Genomic DNA, 14,980 nt, shown 5'->3' on the forward strand with positions numbered 1-14,980 from the left:
AGAATTTACAGGAACTGGAGGCTTTTGGCCAAGAGGAATGGGGAGCTTTACCATCTGAGAAGATAAAGAGCCTCATCCACAAATGCCACAAAAGATTTCAAGCCGTCATTGATGTTAAAGGGGGCAATACACGGTATTAAGAACTGGGGTATGTTAATTTTTGATCAGGGTCATTTGCGTAGTTTCTGTTGTCATTATGATTTAAAAAGAGTAAACACAGTTGATAAATGACTTCAGCCACACGCTAACCATGTGTGAAAGAAAAGTTTTTGTGTTATTCATATTCTCTGAAAAATGGCCAAGAAATCATAAATTCTGCCAGGGTATGTCAACTTATGAGCACAACTCTATGTATATATAAAATCTCATTTTTGTAAATATTTTATTATATCTTTTCATGTGACAACACTGAAGAAATGACACTTTGCTGCAATGTAAAGTAGTGAGTGTACAGCTTGTATAACAGTGTAAATTTGCTGTCCCCTCAAAATAACTCAACACACAGCCATTAATGTCTAAACCACTGGCAACAAAAGTGAGTACACCTCCTAAGTGAAAACGTCAAAATTGGGCCCAAAGTGTCAATATTTTGTGTGGCCACCATTATTTTCCAGCACTGCCTTAACCCTCTTGGGCATGGAGTTGACATCACGTAGTGGGTGGATGTGAGAGACCTTGCGCTCCTCCACCTTCCGTTTTGAAGATGACCCACAGATGCTCAATAGGGTTTAGGTCTGGAGACATGCAGTTCATCACCTTTACCCTAAGCTTCTTTAGCACGGCAGTGGTCATCTTGGAGGTGTGTCTGGGGTCATTGTGTTGGAATACTGCCCTGCGGCCCAGTCTCCGAAAGGAGGGGATCATGCTCTGCTTCAGTATGTCACAGTACATATTGGCATTCATTGTTCCCTCAAGGAACTGTAGCTCCCCAGTGCCGGCAGCACTCATGCAGCCCCAGACCATGAAACTCCCACCATCATGCTTGAATGTAGGCAAGACACACTTGTCTTTGTACTCCTCACCTGGTTGCCACCACATATGCTTGACACCATCTGAACCAAATAAGTTCATCTTTGGTCTCATCAGACCACAGGACATGGTTCCAGTAATCCATGTCCTTAGTCTGCTTGTCTTCAGCAAACTGTTTGTGAGCTTTTTTGTGCATCATCTTTAGAAGAGGCTTCCTTGTGGGAAGACAGCCATGCAGACAAATGTGATGCAGTGTGGGGCGTATGGTCTGGGCACTGACAGGCTGACCCCCCCCCCCACCCCTTCAACCTCTGAAGCAATGCCGGCAGCACTCATGTCTATTTCCCAAAGACGACCTCTGGATATGACGCTGAGCACGTGCACTCAACTTTGGTCAACTGTGGCGAGGTCTGTTCTGATTGGAACCTGTCCTGTTAAACCGCTGTATGGTCTTGGCCACCTTGCTGCTGCTCAGTTTCAGGGTCAGGGTATTGGCAATCTTCTTATATCTATCTATCTATCTATCTATCTATCTATCTATCTATCTATCTATCTATCTATCTATCTATCTAATATGTATATGTGTGTGTGTATGTATGTATGTATGTATGTATATATATATATATTCTCCAATTGGGCCCAGTTTGGACATTTTTACTTTAAAAGTGTACTCACTTTTGTTGCCAGTGGTTTAAACATTAATGGCTGTGTGTTGAGTTATTTTGAGGGGACAGCAAATTTACACTGTTATACAAGCTGTACACTCACTACTCTACATTGTAGCAAAGTGTCATTTCTTCAGTGTTGTTCCATGAAGAGATATATATATATTTATAATTACAAATTATTTATTTATTTTTTTATTTTAAATTCAATGTGTTTTAGAAAGTGAGGTTTCGCGTGTACTTATACTTTAAGGATGCATGCACTCGAACTCCAACAAGGTTTCCTCTGAATATCTGTAGGAGGCAGCCCTATTGAAACACAGGTGTGAATGCACCCTAAAACCCCTATCGGATTATATTTTGCTGTCTCTGTCTTGCTTGGGACATATTCTTTCAATTCCTGTCTTGAAAACACAAGCTCCCCAAAGTGAGGGAATATTTTATATATATGTGACCTCGGTGGTATGAATGTGTCATTGCCATCATCCCATATTAATTTGTAAAAAATTCTATAGACCTCCTAAAGGGATTTTTAAGGCAATGAAAATTTAGATTTTGAGTAAAAATCAATGTTTTATTAATGTAAATCAGAGTTAAAAAGTACGAAAATTACAAAAAGACATGATCAAACGAACAGAGTTCAAAGTTCAAAAAGGATTATATATACATCAAAATATAAATATATCACATTGCAAATACTGGTAAAAGGAGAGTGTATGGAAGGAAGTGATGCATCACACTACCCAATACAGTCACCACAGATGACAGCCGTGGCGTAGAGTAGTGGGATTCCAACGCGTTTCAACATATATATTTCAAAGAAAAGTCGTCTTCAGGGAAATACATCACAGTCTAAAAAAACAAAAATAATAATATTACAATTTGTGAATATGTATATGTATGTTTCCTGCACTGTGAGGCTATCGCATTACTTACATCCTCCCAAAGCATCTCGTGGGTAAGTGTAATCTCCCATGTCAGGGTAAGGAGTCCCAAACCTCCAGGGGTTAAACTGTCCTATATCTCTAAAAGACGGCTGGATAGGAAAATTTGATCCAAATCTTTTCAGCATTAAAATAACTGATGGCTGTCTGAAAAGATAGGGCATAGTGAGTAAAGGGTACTGATGGGATAATGGTGGGAGGCGAGGGGGGGGCTACAGTAAGCCCCCCTCGCCTCCTCTCCCCCTCCCATACAACAAAACCCCCCTGAACAATTAAATTAATTTGACAACAAGTGCTTTCCTCCCATATAGGGAGGGTCCTGTTCCAAAGTGAGTGTATGGGGCAAAGAACACTTACTTTCTCCAAAAGTGCAAGTCACATGGCCTGGAACGATAAGGGTCCATGTAGATCCAACAAGACATTAGCCCTGATAGTCCTCGGTGATTCCCGAGGGAGGAATGAGACCATTTTGCCGTCTCTGGTGTCCTATATGTGGTGTGGGTGGGGATAGGGCGCCGCACCGACCAATGGTGCGGCTCGCCTGTCAAGGCCGCCGTCAGGTGCGTTCCATGTACAGACGTTGAACGTCACCTAGGCAGCGGACACCGCTGCAGAGACCGTGCATGCGCGCCGCGATGGCGTACGTCTGCTTGCGCACGCACACCGCGACGTCCTATGTCTATACCAGCGTGGAACAACATGTATGGGCCGGCTCCATGTTGGAAAAGGGCCTTGCCCATACTAAAAATTGTGTATTGGTAAGGCCATCCACACGGGGCAGAAAATAATTGCCATGGGTGAATAAGTCTTAAATGGTAAACCCCTACAAAAAAAAAAACCCTTGATGAACCCCTAAATTCAAAGTCCCAACAAGTGGGTACTGCGGGGGGATGGGGTCAAAAGCATTGGACTGAATCCATAAATAAAAGAATCTTATTAAACCACAAAATGAACCACAAAAAATCCCCATATCCCACTCAAGGTGGACAAGGTGGGAGGGGGACTGGGACTAGTAACCACCGACACAGAAATACCTGCCTAAAGAAAAACTAAAGCGGGCAGGAAGCTGCTGCTGAAGAGCCTATATGCCAAACAAAAAACCATGAAACCAGAAGTAGCAACGAATCTAAAAACAGCCGACTTCAAAGCCCTAAGAGACTTGAACCTTTTACTACAAGAGAACAACATAATGGAGGATCTGTGGGAGGAAGAACCAGGGAGTGTGGGGGGGGGGGGGGGGTGATGAGGAGGAATCAGAAGAAGGAGGTGTTAAACCCAATATAAATACGGACAAAAAATTTAAAAAGAAATCACACAAATTTCCACCTCTCAACCTTAACCCAGCGATAGCATTATTTGTAAAGCAGACAACCAGAGAAATTGAGAAACTAGACATACAAATAATCAGAAACAACCTTAGTCCAGAACTTCGACATGCGCTCAATACCCTCAAGAATGACATGGACATTACAATCAAAGCATCGGACAAAGGGGGAAACATTGTCCTGATGGACAATGAAGATTATGAAAAAATGTGCCTCAACATACTCAACACCAAATGTTACAAAAAAATCTCTCCGGCAAAAGTGGAAAGATTCAATCAGGAATTCCTAGGCTTGGTTGATGAATCCCTCAATGAGGGTGCCATCAATAGGGAAATGTGGGAATTCATACGAACACGGCACCCCCATCTACCCACATTCTACGCCCTGCCAAAGGTACACAAGAAACTAGATGACCCGCCAGGAAGGCCAGTCATCTCTGGCAACGGCTCTGTTATGGAGGGCATCAGCCAAATAATAGATCACCATCTCAGACCCCATGTTATGGATTTACCCTCTTATACTAGAGACACGATCCATTTATTGCAGATTCTAGACAACTTGATAATCCCCGATTTGTGCCCTTTTAATTACCATCGATGTGGAATCACTTTACAACAGTATCCCACACGATGCAGGAATAGCAGCCGTCGAACGTGTCCTGAGGCAACGAGCGACCACAGACTGGAAGTTCAATGCCTTTATACTTCGAATGTTGGAATTCATCTTGAAACATAATACTTTCTTGTTTAGGGGCTCCCACTACCTCCAGCTACAGGGGGTGGCTATGGGAACATGCTGCGTACCCTCATATGCCAACCTGTACCTGGGGGAGTGGGAGAAAGATTTCCTATTGGGAGAGGGGTCGTCTGTATACTCTGACCACATCTGCATGTGGCAGAGATATATAGACAACATTTTCATTATCTGGGACGGTGCAGAGGATGCACTTAGGGAATGCCTGAGCTCCATGAACCATAACAGTTTCAATCTTTTTTTTTACCATGACCCCAAGGAAGTCAATTTTTTTGGATATCACTATCTCCAAAGATCAGATTGGAGGACTCTCGAGCAAGCTGTATAGAAAAGAGACAGCTGGCAATACACTGCTACACGCAGATAGTTTTCACCCAGAGCCACTAAAAAAATCTATCCCATTCAGTCAATTTCTAAGACTCAAAAGGAATTGCAGCACATACGAGGACTTCCAGCAAGAATCAAACTAATTGACTGCTAGACTGATGGAGAGAGGATATACAAAGTCAGCTCTCAAGAAAGCGTTCAGTCACGTTAAAAACACAGATAGACGGAACATAATCTTCAAGAAAGATCCAAAGAAGGAAGACACCACGACCAGAATCATCATGAGATTCTCCAACGAACATAAGCAAATAAGAAAGATCATCTCCAAGCACTGGTCAATCCTCATGGAAGACCCGATTTTAGGTAGCCTGGTCACATCTAGACCTCAAATCACCTACAAAAAATCTGGCTCCATAGGAAATATGCTCACACAGAGCGAATATAAAGGAGGTGCAAGAAGAGATCCCTGGGAAAACCCGACAGGAATTTGCCAAGAGAGTTTGAAAGCACATACACAGCATGGGCATTGGTAACCTTTACCTACCATTAGGTAGACATGTAGCCAAACAACACAATTATAGGATGCCCAAAGTCAATTTCACAGTCTTGGATAGACTTCATATACCAACTAGGGGGGGTGATTGGAACAAGGTCCTGCTCCAGCGCGAGATGCGCTGGATCAGGCGCCTTAGGACCACCACCCCCCCGGTCTAAACGAAACAGAGAGCTTTAGGCCCTTCTTAGAGGGCTTCGGATCGGGTAAAACTCATTAAAAATACTCTCTATATCCCCGCCTTTGCCTTTATCCATTCCTTCAGGCCAGATACCTTTCCCACCTATCTGACTTTCCCCTTTTTTAGGGGGTATCCCTCATTAACCCCTTGCCTGTATATGAGTACAAGATAGAGATTTTTTTCAACCCTTTGGGGTTTTCATAATTTCAAATCAATATATATTTAGACAATTGTCTGTAAGTGATTCAATTTTGCGTCTTGCAATTATGTTGCCAAAACCCCCTGGTCCAGGCTAGTATTTCTGAGGCTTTTCAAGGTTGAATTGCATGATCTAATTTCTCTTTGTTATTGTTATTTTCACTTTTATTGATACATATTTTTTCTTAGCTCGTTTCCTGCACCTTGCTATCCCATTCTGCTCCTCGGGGGTGTACCATGCAGGGGTGGACAGTCTCTAAAAAGGCCCCAGAGGTGGGTTTGCAGCCCAATGTCCTATGCCTACCCGACACAAGGGGGCCCCATTGTTATATCACACATTGGGGCCTACCCTATTTCCCAGCTTTAGTTTTTCTTTAGGCAGGGGTTTCTGTGTCGGTGGTTACTAGTCCCAGTCCCCCTCCCACCTTATCCACCTTGAGTGGGATATGGGGATTTTTTTGTGGTTCTTTTTGTGTTTTAACCACTTGACGACCGCCTCACGCCGATGTACGTCGGCAAGGTGGCACGGACAGGCAAAATCACGTACATATACGTGATTTGCCTTCCGTGGGTGGGGGACCAATCGGACCCCCTCCCGGAGCACGAGGCGGTCGTCTTTTGTCCCACGGCGATCGGAGGTGAGGGGGAGGCCATCCGTTCGTGACCCCCCCCTCGCGATCGCCGCTGGCCAATCGAATTATTCCTTTGCTGCTGTATGCTAAACAGCAGCAAAGGAAATGATGTCATCTCTCCTCGGCTCGGTAATTTCCGTTCCGGCCCGAGGAGAGAAGACAGGTATGTGAGTGCACAACACTACACACACACAGTAGAACATGCCAGGCACACAAAACACCCCGATTCCCCCCCCCCCCCCGTCACAAACTGACACCAGCAGTTTTTTTTTTTTTTTTTCTGATTACTGCATTGGTGTCAGTTTGTGACAGTTACAGTGTTGGGACAGTTAGTATTAGCCCCCTGTAGGTCTAGGATACCCCCCTAACCCCCCCTAATAAAGTTTTAACCCCTTGATCACCCCCTGTCACCAGTGTCGCTAAGCGATCATTTTTCTGATCGCTGTATTAGTGTCGCTGGTGACGCTAGTTAGGGACCTAAATATTTAGGTTCGCCGTCAGCGTTTTATAGCGACAGGGACCCCCATATACTACCTAATAAATGTTTTAACCCCTTGATGGCCCCCTAGTTAACCCTTTCACCACTGATTACCGTATAACTGTTACGGGTGACGCTGGTTAGTTTGTTTATTTTTTATAGTGTCAGGGCACCCGCCGTTTATTACCGAATAAAGGTTTAGCCCCCTGATCGCCCGGCGGTGATATGCGTCGCCCCAGGCAGCGTCAGATTAGCGCCAGTACCGCTAACACCCACGCATGCAGCATACGCCTCCCTTAGTGGTATAGTATCTGATCGGATCAATATCGGATGCGATCAGATCTATACTAGCGTCCCCAGCAGTTTAGGGTTCCCAAAAACGTAGTGTTAGCGGGATCAGCCCAGATACCTGCTAGCACCTGCGTTTTGCCCCTCCGCCCAGCCCACCCAAGTGCAGTATCGATCGATCACTGTCACTTACAAGGCACTAAACGCATAACTGCAGCGTTCGCAGAGTCAGGCCTGATCCCTGCGATCGCTAACAGTTTTTTTGGTAGCATTTTGGTGAACTGGCAAGCACCAGCCCCAGGCAGCGTCAGGTTAGCGCCAGTAGCGCTAACACCCACGCACGCACCGTACAGCTCCCTTAGTGGTATAGTATTTGAACGGATCAATATCTGGTCCGATCAAATCTATACTAGCGTCCCCAGCAGTTTAGGGTTCCCAAAAACGCAGTGTTAGCGGGATCAGCCCAGATACCTGCTAGCACCTGCGTTTTGCCCCTCTGCCCGGCCCAGCCCAGCCCACCCAAGTGCAGTATCGATCGATCACTGACACTTACAAAACACTAAATGCATAACTGCAGAGTCAGGCCTGATCCCTGCGATCGCTAACAGTTTTTTGGTAGTATTTTGGTGAACTGGCAAGCACCAGCCCCAAGCAGCGTCAGATTAGCGCCAGTACCGCTAACACCCACGCACGCAGCATACTCCTCCCTTAGTGGTATAGTATCTGAACGGATCAATATCTGATCCGATCAGATCTATACTAGCATCCCCAGCAGTTTAGGGTTCCCAAAAACGCAGTGTGAGCGGGATCAGCCCAGATACCTGCTAGCACCTGCATTTTGCCCCTCCGCCCGGCCCAGCCCACCCAAGTGCAGTATCGATCGATCACTGTCACTTACAAAACACTTAACGCATAACTGCAGCGTTCGCAGAGTCAGGCCTGATCCCTGCGATCGCTAACAGTTTTTTTGGTAGCTTTTTATTGAACTGGCAAGCGCCAGCGGCCTAGTACACCCCGGTCGTAGTCAAACCAGCACTGCAGTAACACTTGGTGACGTGGCGAGTCCCATAAGTGCAGTTCAAGCTGGTGAGGTGGCAAGCACAAGTAGTGTCCCGCTGCCACCAAAAAGACAAACACAGGCCCGTCGTGCCCATAATGCCCTTCCTGCTGCATTCGCCAATCCTAATTGGGAACCCACTGCTTCTGCAGCGCCCGTACTTCCCCCATTCACATCCCCAACCAAATGCAGTCGGCTGCATGAGAGGCATTTTCTTTATGTCCTCCCGAGTACCCCTACCCAACGAACCCCCCCAAAAAAGATGTTGTGTCTGCAGCAAGCGCGGATATAGGCGTGACACCCGCTATTATTGTCCCTCCTGTCCTGACAATCCTGGTCTTTGCATTGGTGAATGTTTTGAACGCTACCATTCACTAGAGTATTAGCGTAGGGTACAGCATTGCACAGACTAGGCACACTTTCACAGGGTCTCCCAAGATGCCATCGCATTTTGAGAGACCCGAACCTGGAACCGGTTACCGTTATAAAAGTTAGTTACAAAAAAAGTGTAAAAAAAAAAAAATATATATATATAAAATAAAAAAAAATAGTTGTCGTTTCATTGTTCTCTCTCTCTATTGTTCTGCTCTTTTTTACTGTATTCTATTCTGCAATGTTTTATTGTTATTATGTTTTATCATGTTTGCTTTTCAGGTATGCAATTTTTTATACTTTACCGTTTACTGTGCTTTATTGTTAACCATTTTTTTGTCTTCAGGTACGCCATTCACGACTTTGAATGGTTATACCAGAATGATGCCTGCAGGTTTAGGTATCATCTTGGTATCATTCTTTTCAGCCAGCGGTCGGCTTTCATGTAAAAGCAATCCTAGCGGCTAATTAGCCTCTAGACTGCTTTTACAAGCCGTGGGAGGGAATGCCCCCCCACCGTCTTCCGTGTTTTTCTCTGGCTCTCCTGTCTCGACAGGGAACCTGAGAATGCAGCCGGTGATTCAGCCAGCTGACCATAGAGCTGATCAGAGACCAGAGTGGCTCCAAACATCTCTATGGCCTAAGAAACCAGAAGCTACGAGCATTTTATGACTTAGATTTCGCCGGATGTGAATAGCGCCATTGGGAAATTGGGGAAGCATTTTATCACACCGATCTTGGTGTCGTCAGATGCTTTGAGGGCAGAGGAGAGATCTAGGGTCTAATAGACCCCAATTTTTTCAAAAAATAGTACCTGTCACTACCTATTGCTATCATAGGGGATATTTACATTCCCCGAGATAACAATAAAAATGATTAAAAAAAAAAAAAAAAATGAAAGGAACAGTTTAAAAATAAGGTAAAAAAGCAAAAAAAATAATAAAAAAAAACAAAACAAAAAAAGCATCCCTGTCGCCCCCTGCTCTCGCGCTAAGGCAAAAAAAGTCAAACGTAAACAGCAATTGCACCATGCATGTGAGGTATCACCGCGAAGGCCAGATCGAGGGCAGTAATTTTTGCAGTAGACCTCCTCTGTAAATCTAAAGTGGTAACCTGTAAAGGCTTTTAAAAATGTATGTATTTTGTTGCTACTGCACGTTTGTGCGCAATTTTAAAGCATGTCATGTTTGGTATCCATATACTCGGCCTAAGATCATCTTTTTTATTTCATCAAACATTTGGGCAATATAGTGTGTTTTAGTGCATTAAAATTTAAAAAAGTGTGTTTTTTCCCCAAAAAATGCGTTTGAAAAATCGCTGCGCAAATACTGTGTGAAAAAAAAAAATGAAACACCCACCATTTTAATCTGTAGGGCATTTGCTTTAAAAAATATATAATGTTTGGGAGTTCAAAGTCATTTTTTTGCAAAAAAAAAATAACTTTTTCATGTAAACAATGAGTGTCAGAAAGGGCTTTGTCTTCAAGTGGTTAGAAGAGTGGGTGATGTGTGACATAAGCTTCTAAATGTTGTGCATAAAATGCCAGGACAGTTCAAACCTGCCCCCCAAATTACGCCATTTTGGAAAGTAGACACCCCAAGCTATTTGCTGAGAGTCATGTCGAGTCCATGGAATATTTTATATTGCGACACAAGAGACAAATTTTTATTTTTTTTTTTGCACAAAGTTGTCACTAAATGATATATTGCTCAAACATGCCATGGGAATATGTGAAATTACACCCCAAAATACATTCTGCTGCTTCTCCTGAGTACGGGGATACCACATGTGTGAGACTTTTTGGGAGCCTAGCCGCGTACGGGACCCCGAAAACCAAGCACCGCCTTCAGGCTTTCTAAGGGCGTGAATTTTTGATTTCACTCTTCACTGCCTATCACAGTTTCGGAGGCCATGGAAAGCCCAGGTGGCACAAAACCCCCCCAAATGACCCCATTTTGGAAAGTAGACACCTAAAGCTATTTGCTGAGAGGTATAGTGAGTATTTTGCAGACCTCACTTTTTGTCACAAAGTTTTGAAAATTGAAAAAAGAAAAAAAAAAATGTTTTTTCTTGTCTTTCTTCATTTTCAAAAACAAATGAGAGCTGCAAAATACTCACCATGCCTCTCAGCAAATAGCTTGGGGTGTCTACTTTCCAAAATGGGGTCATTTGGGGGGGTTTTGTGCCACCTGGGCATTCCATGGCCTCCGAAACTGTGATAGGTAGTGAAGAGTGAAATCAAAAATTTTCACCCTTAGAAATCCTGAAGGCGGTGATTGGATTTCCGGGCCCCGTACGCGGCTAGGCTCCCAAAAAGTCCCACACATGTGGTATCCCCATACTCAGGAGAAGCAGCTAAATGTATTTTGGGGAGCAATTCCACATATGCCCATGGCCTGTGTGAGCAATATATCATTTAGTGACAACTTTGTGCAAAAAAAAAAAAAAAAAGTGTCACTTTCCCGCAACTTGTGTCAAAATATAAAATATTCCATGGACTCAATATGTCTCTCAGCAAATAGTTTGGGGTGTCTACTTTCCAAAATGGGGTCATTTGGGGGGGTTTTGTGCCACCATGGCCTCCGAAACTGTGATAGGCAGTGAAGATTGAAATCAAAAATTTACACCCTTAGAAATCCTGAAGGCGGTGCTTGGTTTTCGGGGCCCCGTACGCGGCTAAGCTCCCAAAAAGTCCCACACATGTGGTATCCCCATACTCAGGAGAAGCAGCTGAATGTATTTTGGGGTGCAATTCCACATAGGCCCATGGCCTGTGTGAGCAATATATCATTTAGTGACAACTTTTTGTAAATATTTTTTTTTTTTTTTTTTTTTGTCATTATTCAATCACTTGGGACAAAAAAAATTAATATTCAATGGGTTCAACATGCCTCTCAGCAATTTCCTTGGGGTGTCTACTTTCCAAAATGGGGTCATTTGGGGGGGGTTTGTACTGCCCTGCCATTTTAGCACCTCAAGAAATGACATAGGCAGTCATAAACTAAAAGCTGTGTAAATTACAGAAAATGTACCCTAGTTTGTAGACGCTATAACTTTTGCGCAAACCAATAAATATACGCTTATTGACATTTTTTTTACCAAAGACATGTGGCCGAATACATTTTGGCCTAAATGTATGACTAAAATTTAGTTTATTGGATTTTTTTTATAACAAAAAGTAGAAAATATCATTTTTTTTCAAAATTTTCGGTCTTTTTCCGTTTATAGCGCAAAAAATAAAAACTGCAGAGGTGATCAAATACCATCAAAAGAAAGCTCTATTTGTGGGAAGAAAAGGACGCAAATTTCGTTGGGGTACAGCATTGCATGACCGCGCAATTAGCAGTTAAAGCGACGCAGTGCCAAATTGGAAAAAGACCTCTGGTCCTTAGGCAGCATAATGGTCCGGGGCTCAAGTGGTTAATAAAATTCTTTTATTTATGGATTCAGTCCAATCCTTTTAACCCTATTCCCCCAACCCCCCCCCCCCCCCCCCGGAGTACCAACTTATGGGACTTTGAATTTAGGGGTTCATCAAGGGGTTTTTATTTATTTTTTTTTGTTTTGTAGGGGTTTACCATTTAAGACTTATTCACCCATGGCAATTATTTTCTGCCCCGTGTGGATGGCCTTACCAATACACAATTTTTAGTATGGGCACGGCCCTTTTCCAACATGAAGCCGGCCCATACATGTTGTTCCATGCTGGTATAGACATAGGACGTTGCGGTGTGCGTGCGCAAGCAGACGTACGCCATCGCGGCGCGGTGTCCGCTGCCTAGGTGACGTTCAACGTCTATTCATGGAACGCACCTGACGGCGGCCTTGACAGGCGAGCCGCGCCATTGGTCGGCGCGGTGCCCTATCCCCTCCCACATCACATATAGGACACCAGAGACGGCAAAATGGTGTCATTCCTCCCTCGGGATTCACTGAGGACTATCAGGGCTAATGTCTTGTTGGATCTACATGGACCCTTATCGTTCCAGGCCATGTGACTTGCACTTTTGGAGAAAGTAAGTGTTCTTTGCCCCATACACTCACTTTGGAACAGGACCCTCCCTATATGGAAGGAAAGCACTTGTTGTCAAATTAATTTAATTGTTCAGGGGGTTTTGTTGTATGGGAGGGGGAGAGGAGGCGAGAGGGGCTTGCTGTAGCCCCCCCTCGCCTCCCACCATTATCCCATCAGTACCCTTTACTCACTATGCCCTATCTTTTCAGACAGCCATCAGTTATTTTGATGCTGAAAACTCCAAAGATTTGGATCAAATTTTCCTATCCAGCTGTCTTGTAGAGATATAGGACAGTTTAACCCCTGGAGGTTTGGGACTCCTTACCCTGACATGGTAGATTACACTTACCCACAAGATGCTTTGGGATGATGTAAGTAATGTGATAGCCTCACAGTGCAGGAAATGTACATATACATATTCACAAATTGTAATATTATTAATAATATTAATATAATATTCTTTTCTTTGAAATATGTATGTTGAAACGCATTGGAATCCCACTACTCTACACCACGGCTGTTATCTGTGGTGACTGTATTGGGTAGTGTGATGCATCAATTCCTTCCATACACTCTCCTTTTACCAGTATTTGCAATGTGATATATTTTGGTGTGTGTGTGTGTGTATATATATATATATATATATATAATCCTTTTTGAACTTTGAACTCTGTTCGTTTGATTATGTCTTTTTTGGAATTTTCGTACTTTTTAACTCTGATTTACATTAATAAAATTGATTTTTACTTAAAATCTAAATTTCCATTGCCTTAATCCCTTTAGCGGTCTATAGAATTTTTTTACAAGTGAGGGAAGATTCCCCCTTACTCTTTGCTCTCACAGTAGCTCCAAAATTTAGAATTTCTGATTCTTTTCGGTCTCTGTGACAATGGTCATCCAAAAAAAAATATATATAAAGTGAATCTTTCCAGCGGGGACACAGACAGCACCAAAAACCTGGCAGAGTGTCTATTTCTTACTGTATACATAATCCAAAATAAAATGTCCATTACACTTTTGCATTGTGGCAATGCTCCCTAAAATGCGCCTTGCCAAAATGCATGGGAATGCACCTGCTCTGTGCAGTGCCATTCATTGTGAATGACACTTAAACTCATGGTACAGTAGAGCACAATGCACCTCATTGCAGAACATGGCATATACCATGCATTGTGGTGCGCTTTGTTTTGAAAGAGTCATTCTTATTTTACTATTTTTGGTGTGTTGGCAGCACATATATAAAGGACTGCATATGTAATAACTTGAGTTGGCGCACCACAATGGATCGCTTTAGTGTCAATTAACCTTTATTGACCCCTGTAGATGCAGTAACTGTGGAGTAATTCATCCTCAAAGTTTACAGCAAAAAGCATTTTCACTTTCACCCTACAGCAGTGACTTGGCAACCTGACCATTTTTTAACCTCTAAGATAAACAGGGAGCAGATACACAGGGAGAGGGCAGAACAGAGTGCTGAGACCAGACTTGAATTACTTTAGTGCGTCTCGCGAATTTTGAGTATGAATTACTCCATAGGGCCTGCAGCTACAGAGATCGCAGAGGGCTTATTTTTAATATCTACTCTCTGCTTGTTAAGAATGTAGGTAAAGAATGTATATGTAAATATATGAATGTCCATACCCAGGCCACAGCTTAACTTTAAGGCCATAAACTAATCTATGTATTTGGTGGTCATGTAATCCCTATGTAAGAAATGACAGCTACTCGAACTAACCTATATTTAAGTTTTAGTAAAGTGGGAAGCGTAATTATACCCACAGTATCCTATTCTTCTAGTACAATGGCACTGATGTAATGATTGTTTGTTTTTTTTTGTTAACATAGCCAAGGTTTAGAGATGAACAAAGTGATGCAAGAACTGGGCAAGTCCCTCAGTGACCAAGACGTAAACTCAGTGGCAGCACAACATTTTGAATCGCAGCAGGTAACTATTAAAGAAAAATCTCAGTATCAAGCAATAAAGAGAAAAACAACCACATGTATATATGTATAGAAATTTACACAAATAATCACTTGGTGCTCATGTTTTATTGTCCATCCCAGAAATTAGGTGATATAAATGAACAATGAAAGACCAAAAAAAATTCTCTAATTCAGATGCAATACTTGAAAGGACCGATCCCATCATAGCATGTGAAAAAAAACAAAGCTGCACGGGTGCAGGAATTAGTAAAAGTTTATTAGCAGAATATAGCATCGCTT

General features: G+C 43.1%; 1 protein-coding gene across 2 annotated transcripts in view; it reads left to right on the forward strand.

The window, feature by feature from the left end:
• Nucleotides 1-14,980, forward strand: part of FERRY3 (FERRY endosomal RAB5 effector complex subunit 3) — a 120,870-nt gene that overhangs the window by 24,071 nt on the left and 81,819 nt on the right. For both annotated transcript variants that reach the window (XM_073621248.1, XM_073621247.1), the window contains exon 5: nt 14,603-14,702. In XM_073621248.1, coding sequence (XP_073477349.1) covers nt 14,603-14,702 — 100 coding nt within the window. The remainder of the gene's footprint in view (nt 1-14,602; nt 14,703-14,980) is intronic.

The sequence above is a fragment of the Aquarana catesbeiana genome, linkage group LG03 (assembly GCF_042186555.1).
Source record: "Aquarana catesbeiana isolate 2022-GZ linkage group LG03, ASM4218655v1, whole genome shotgun sequence".
NCBI lineage: Eukaryota > Metazoa > Chordata > Amphibia > Anura > Ranidae > Aquarana > Aquarana catesbeiana.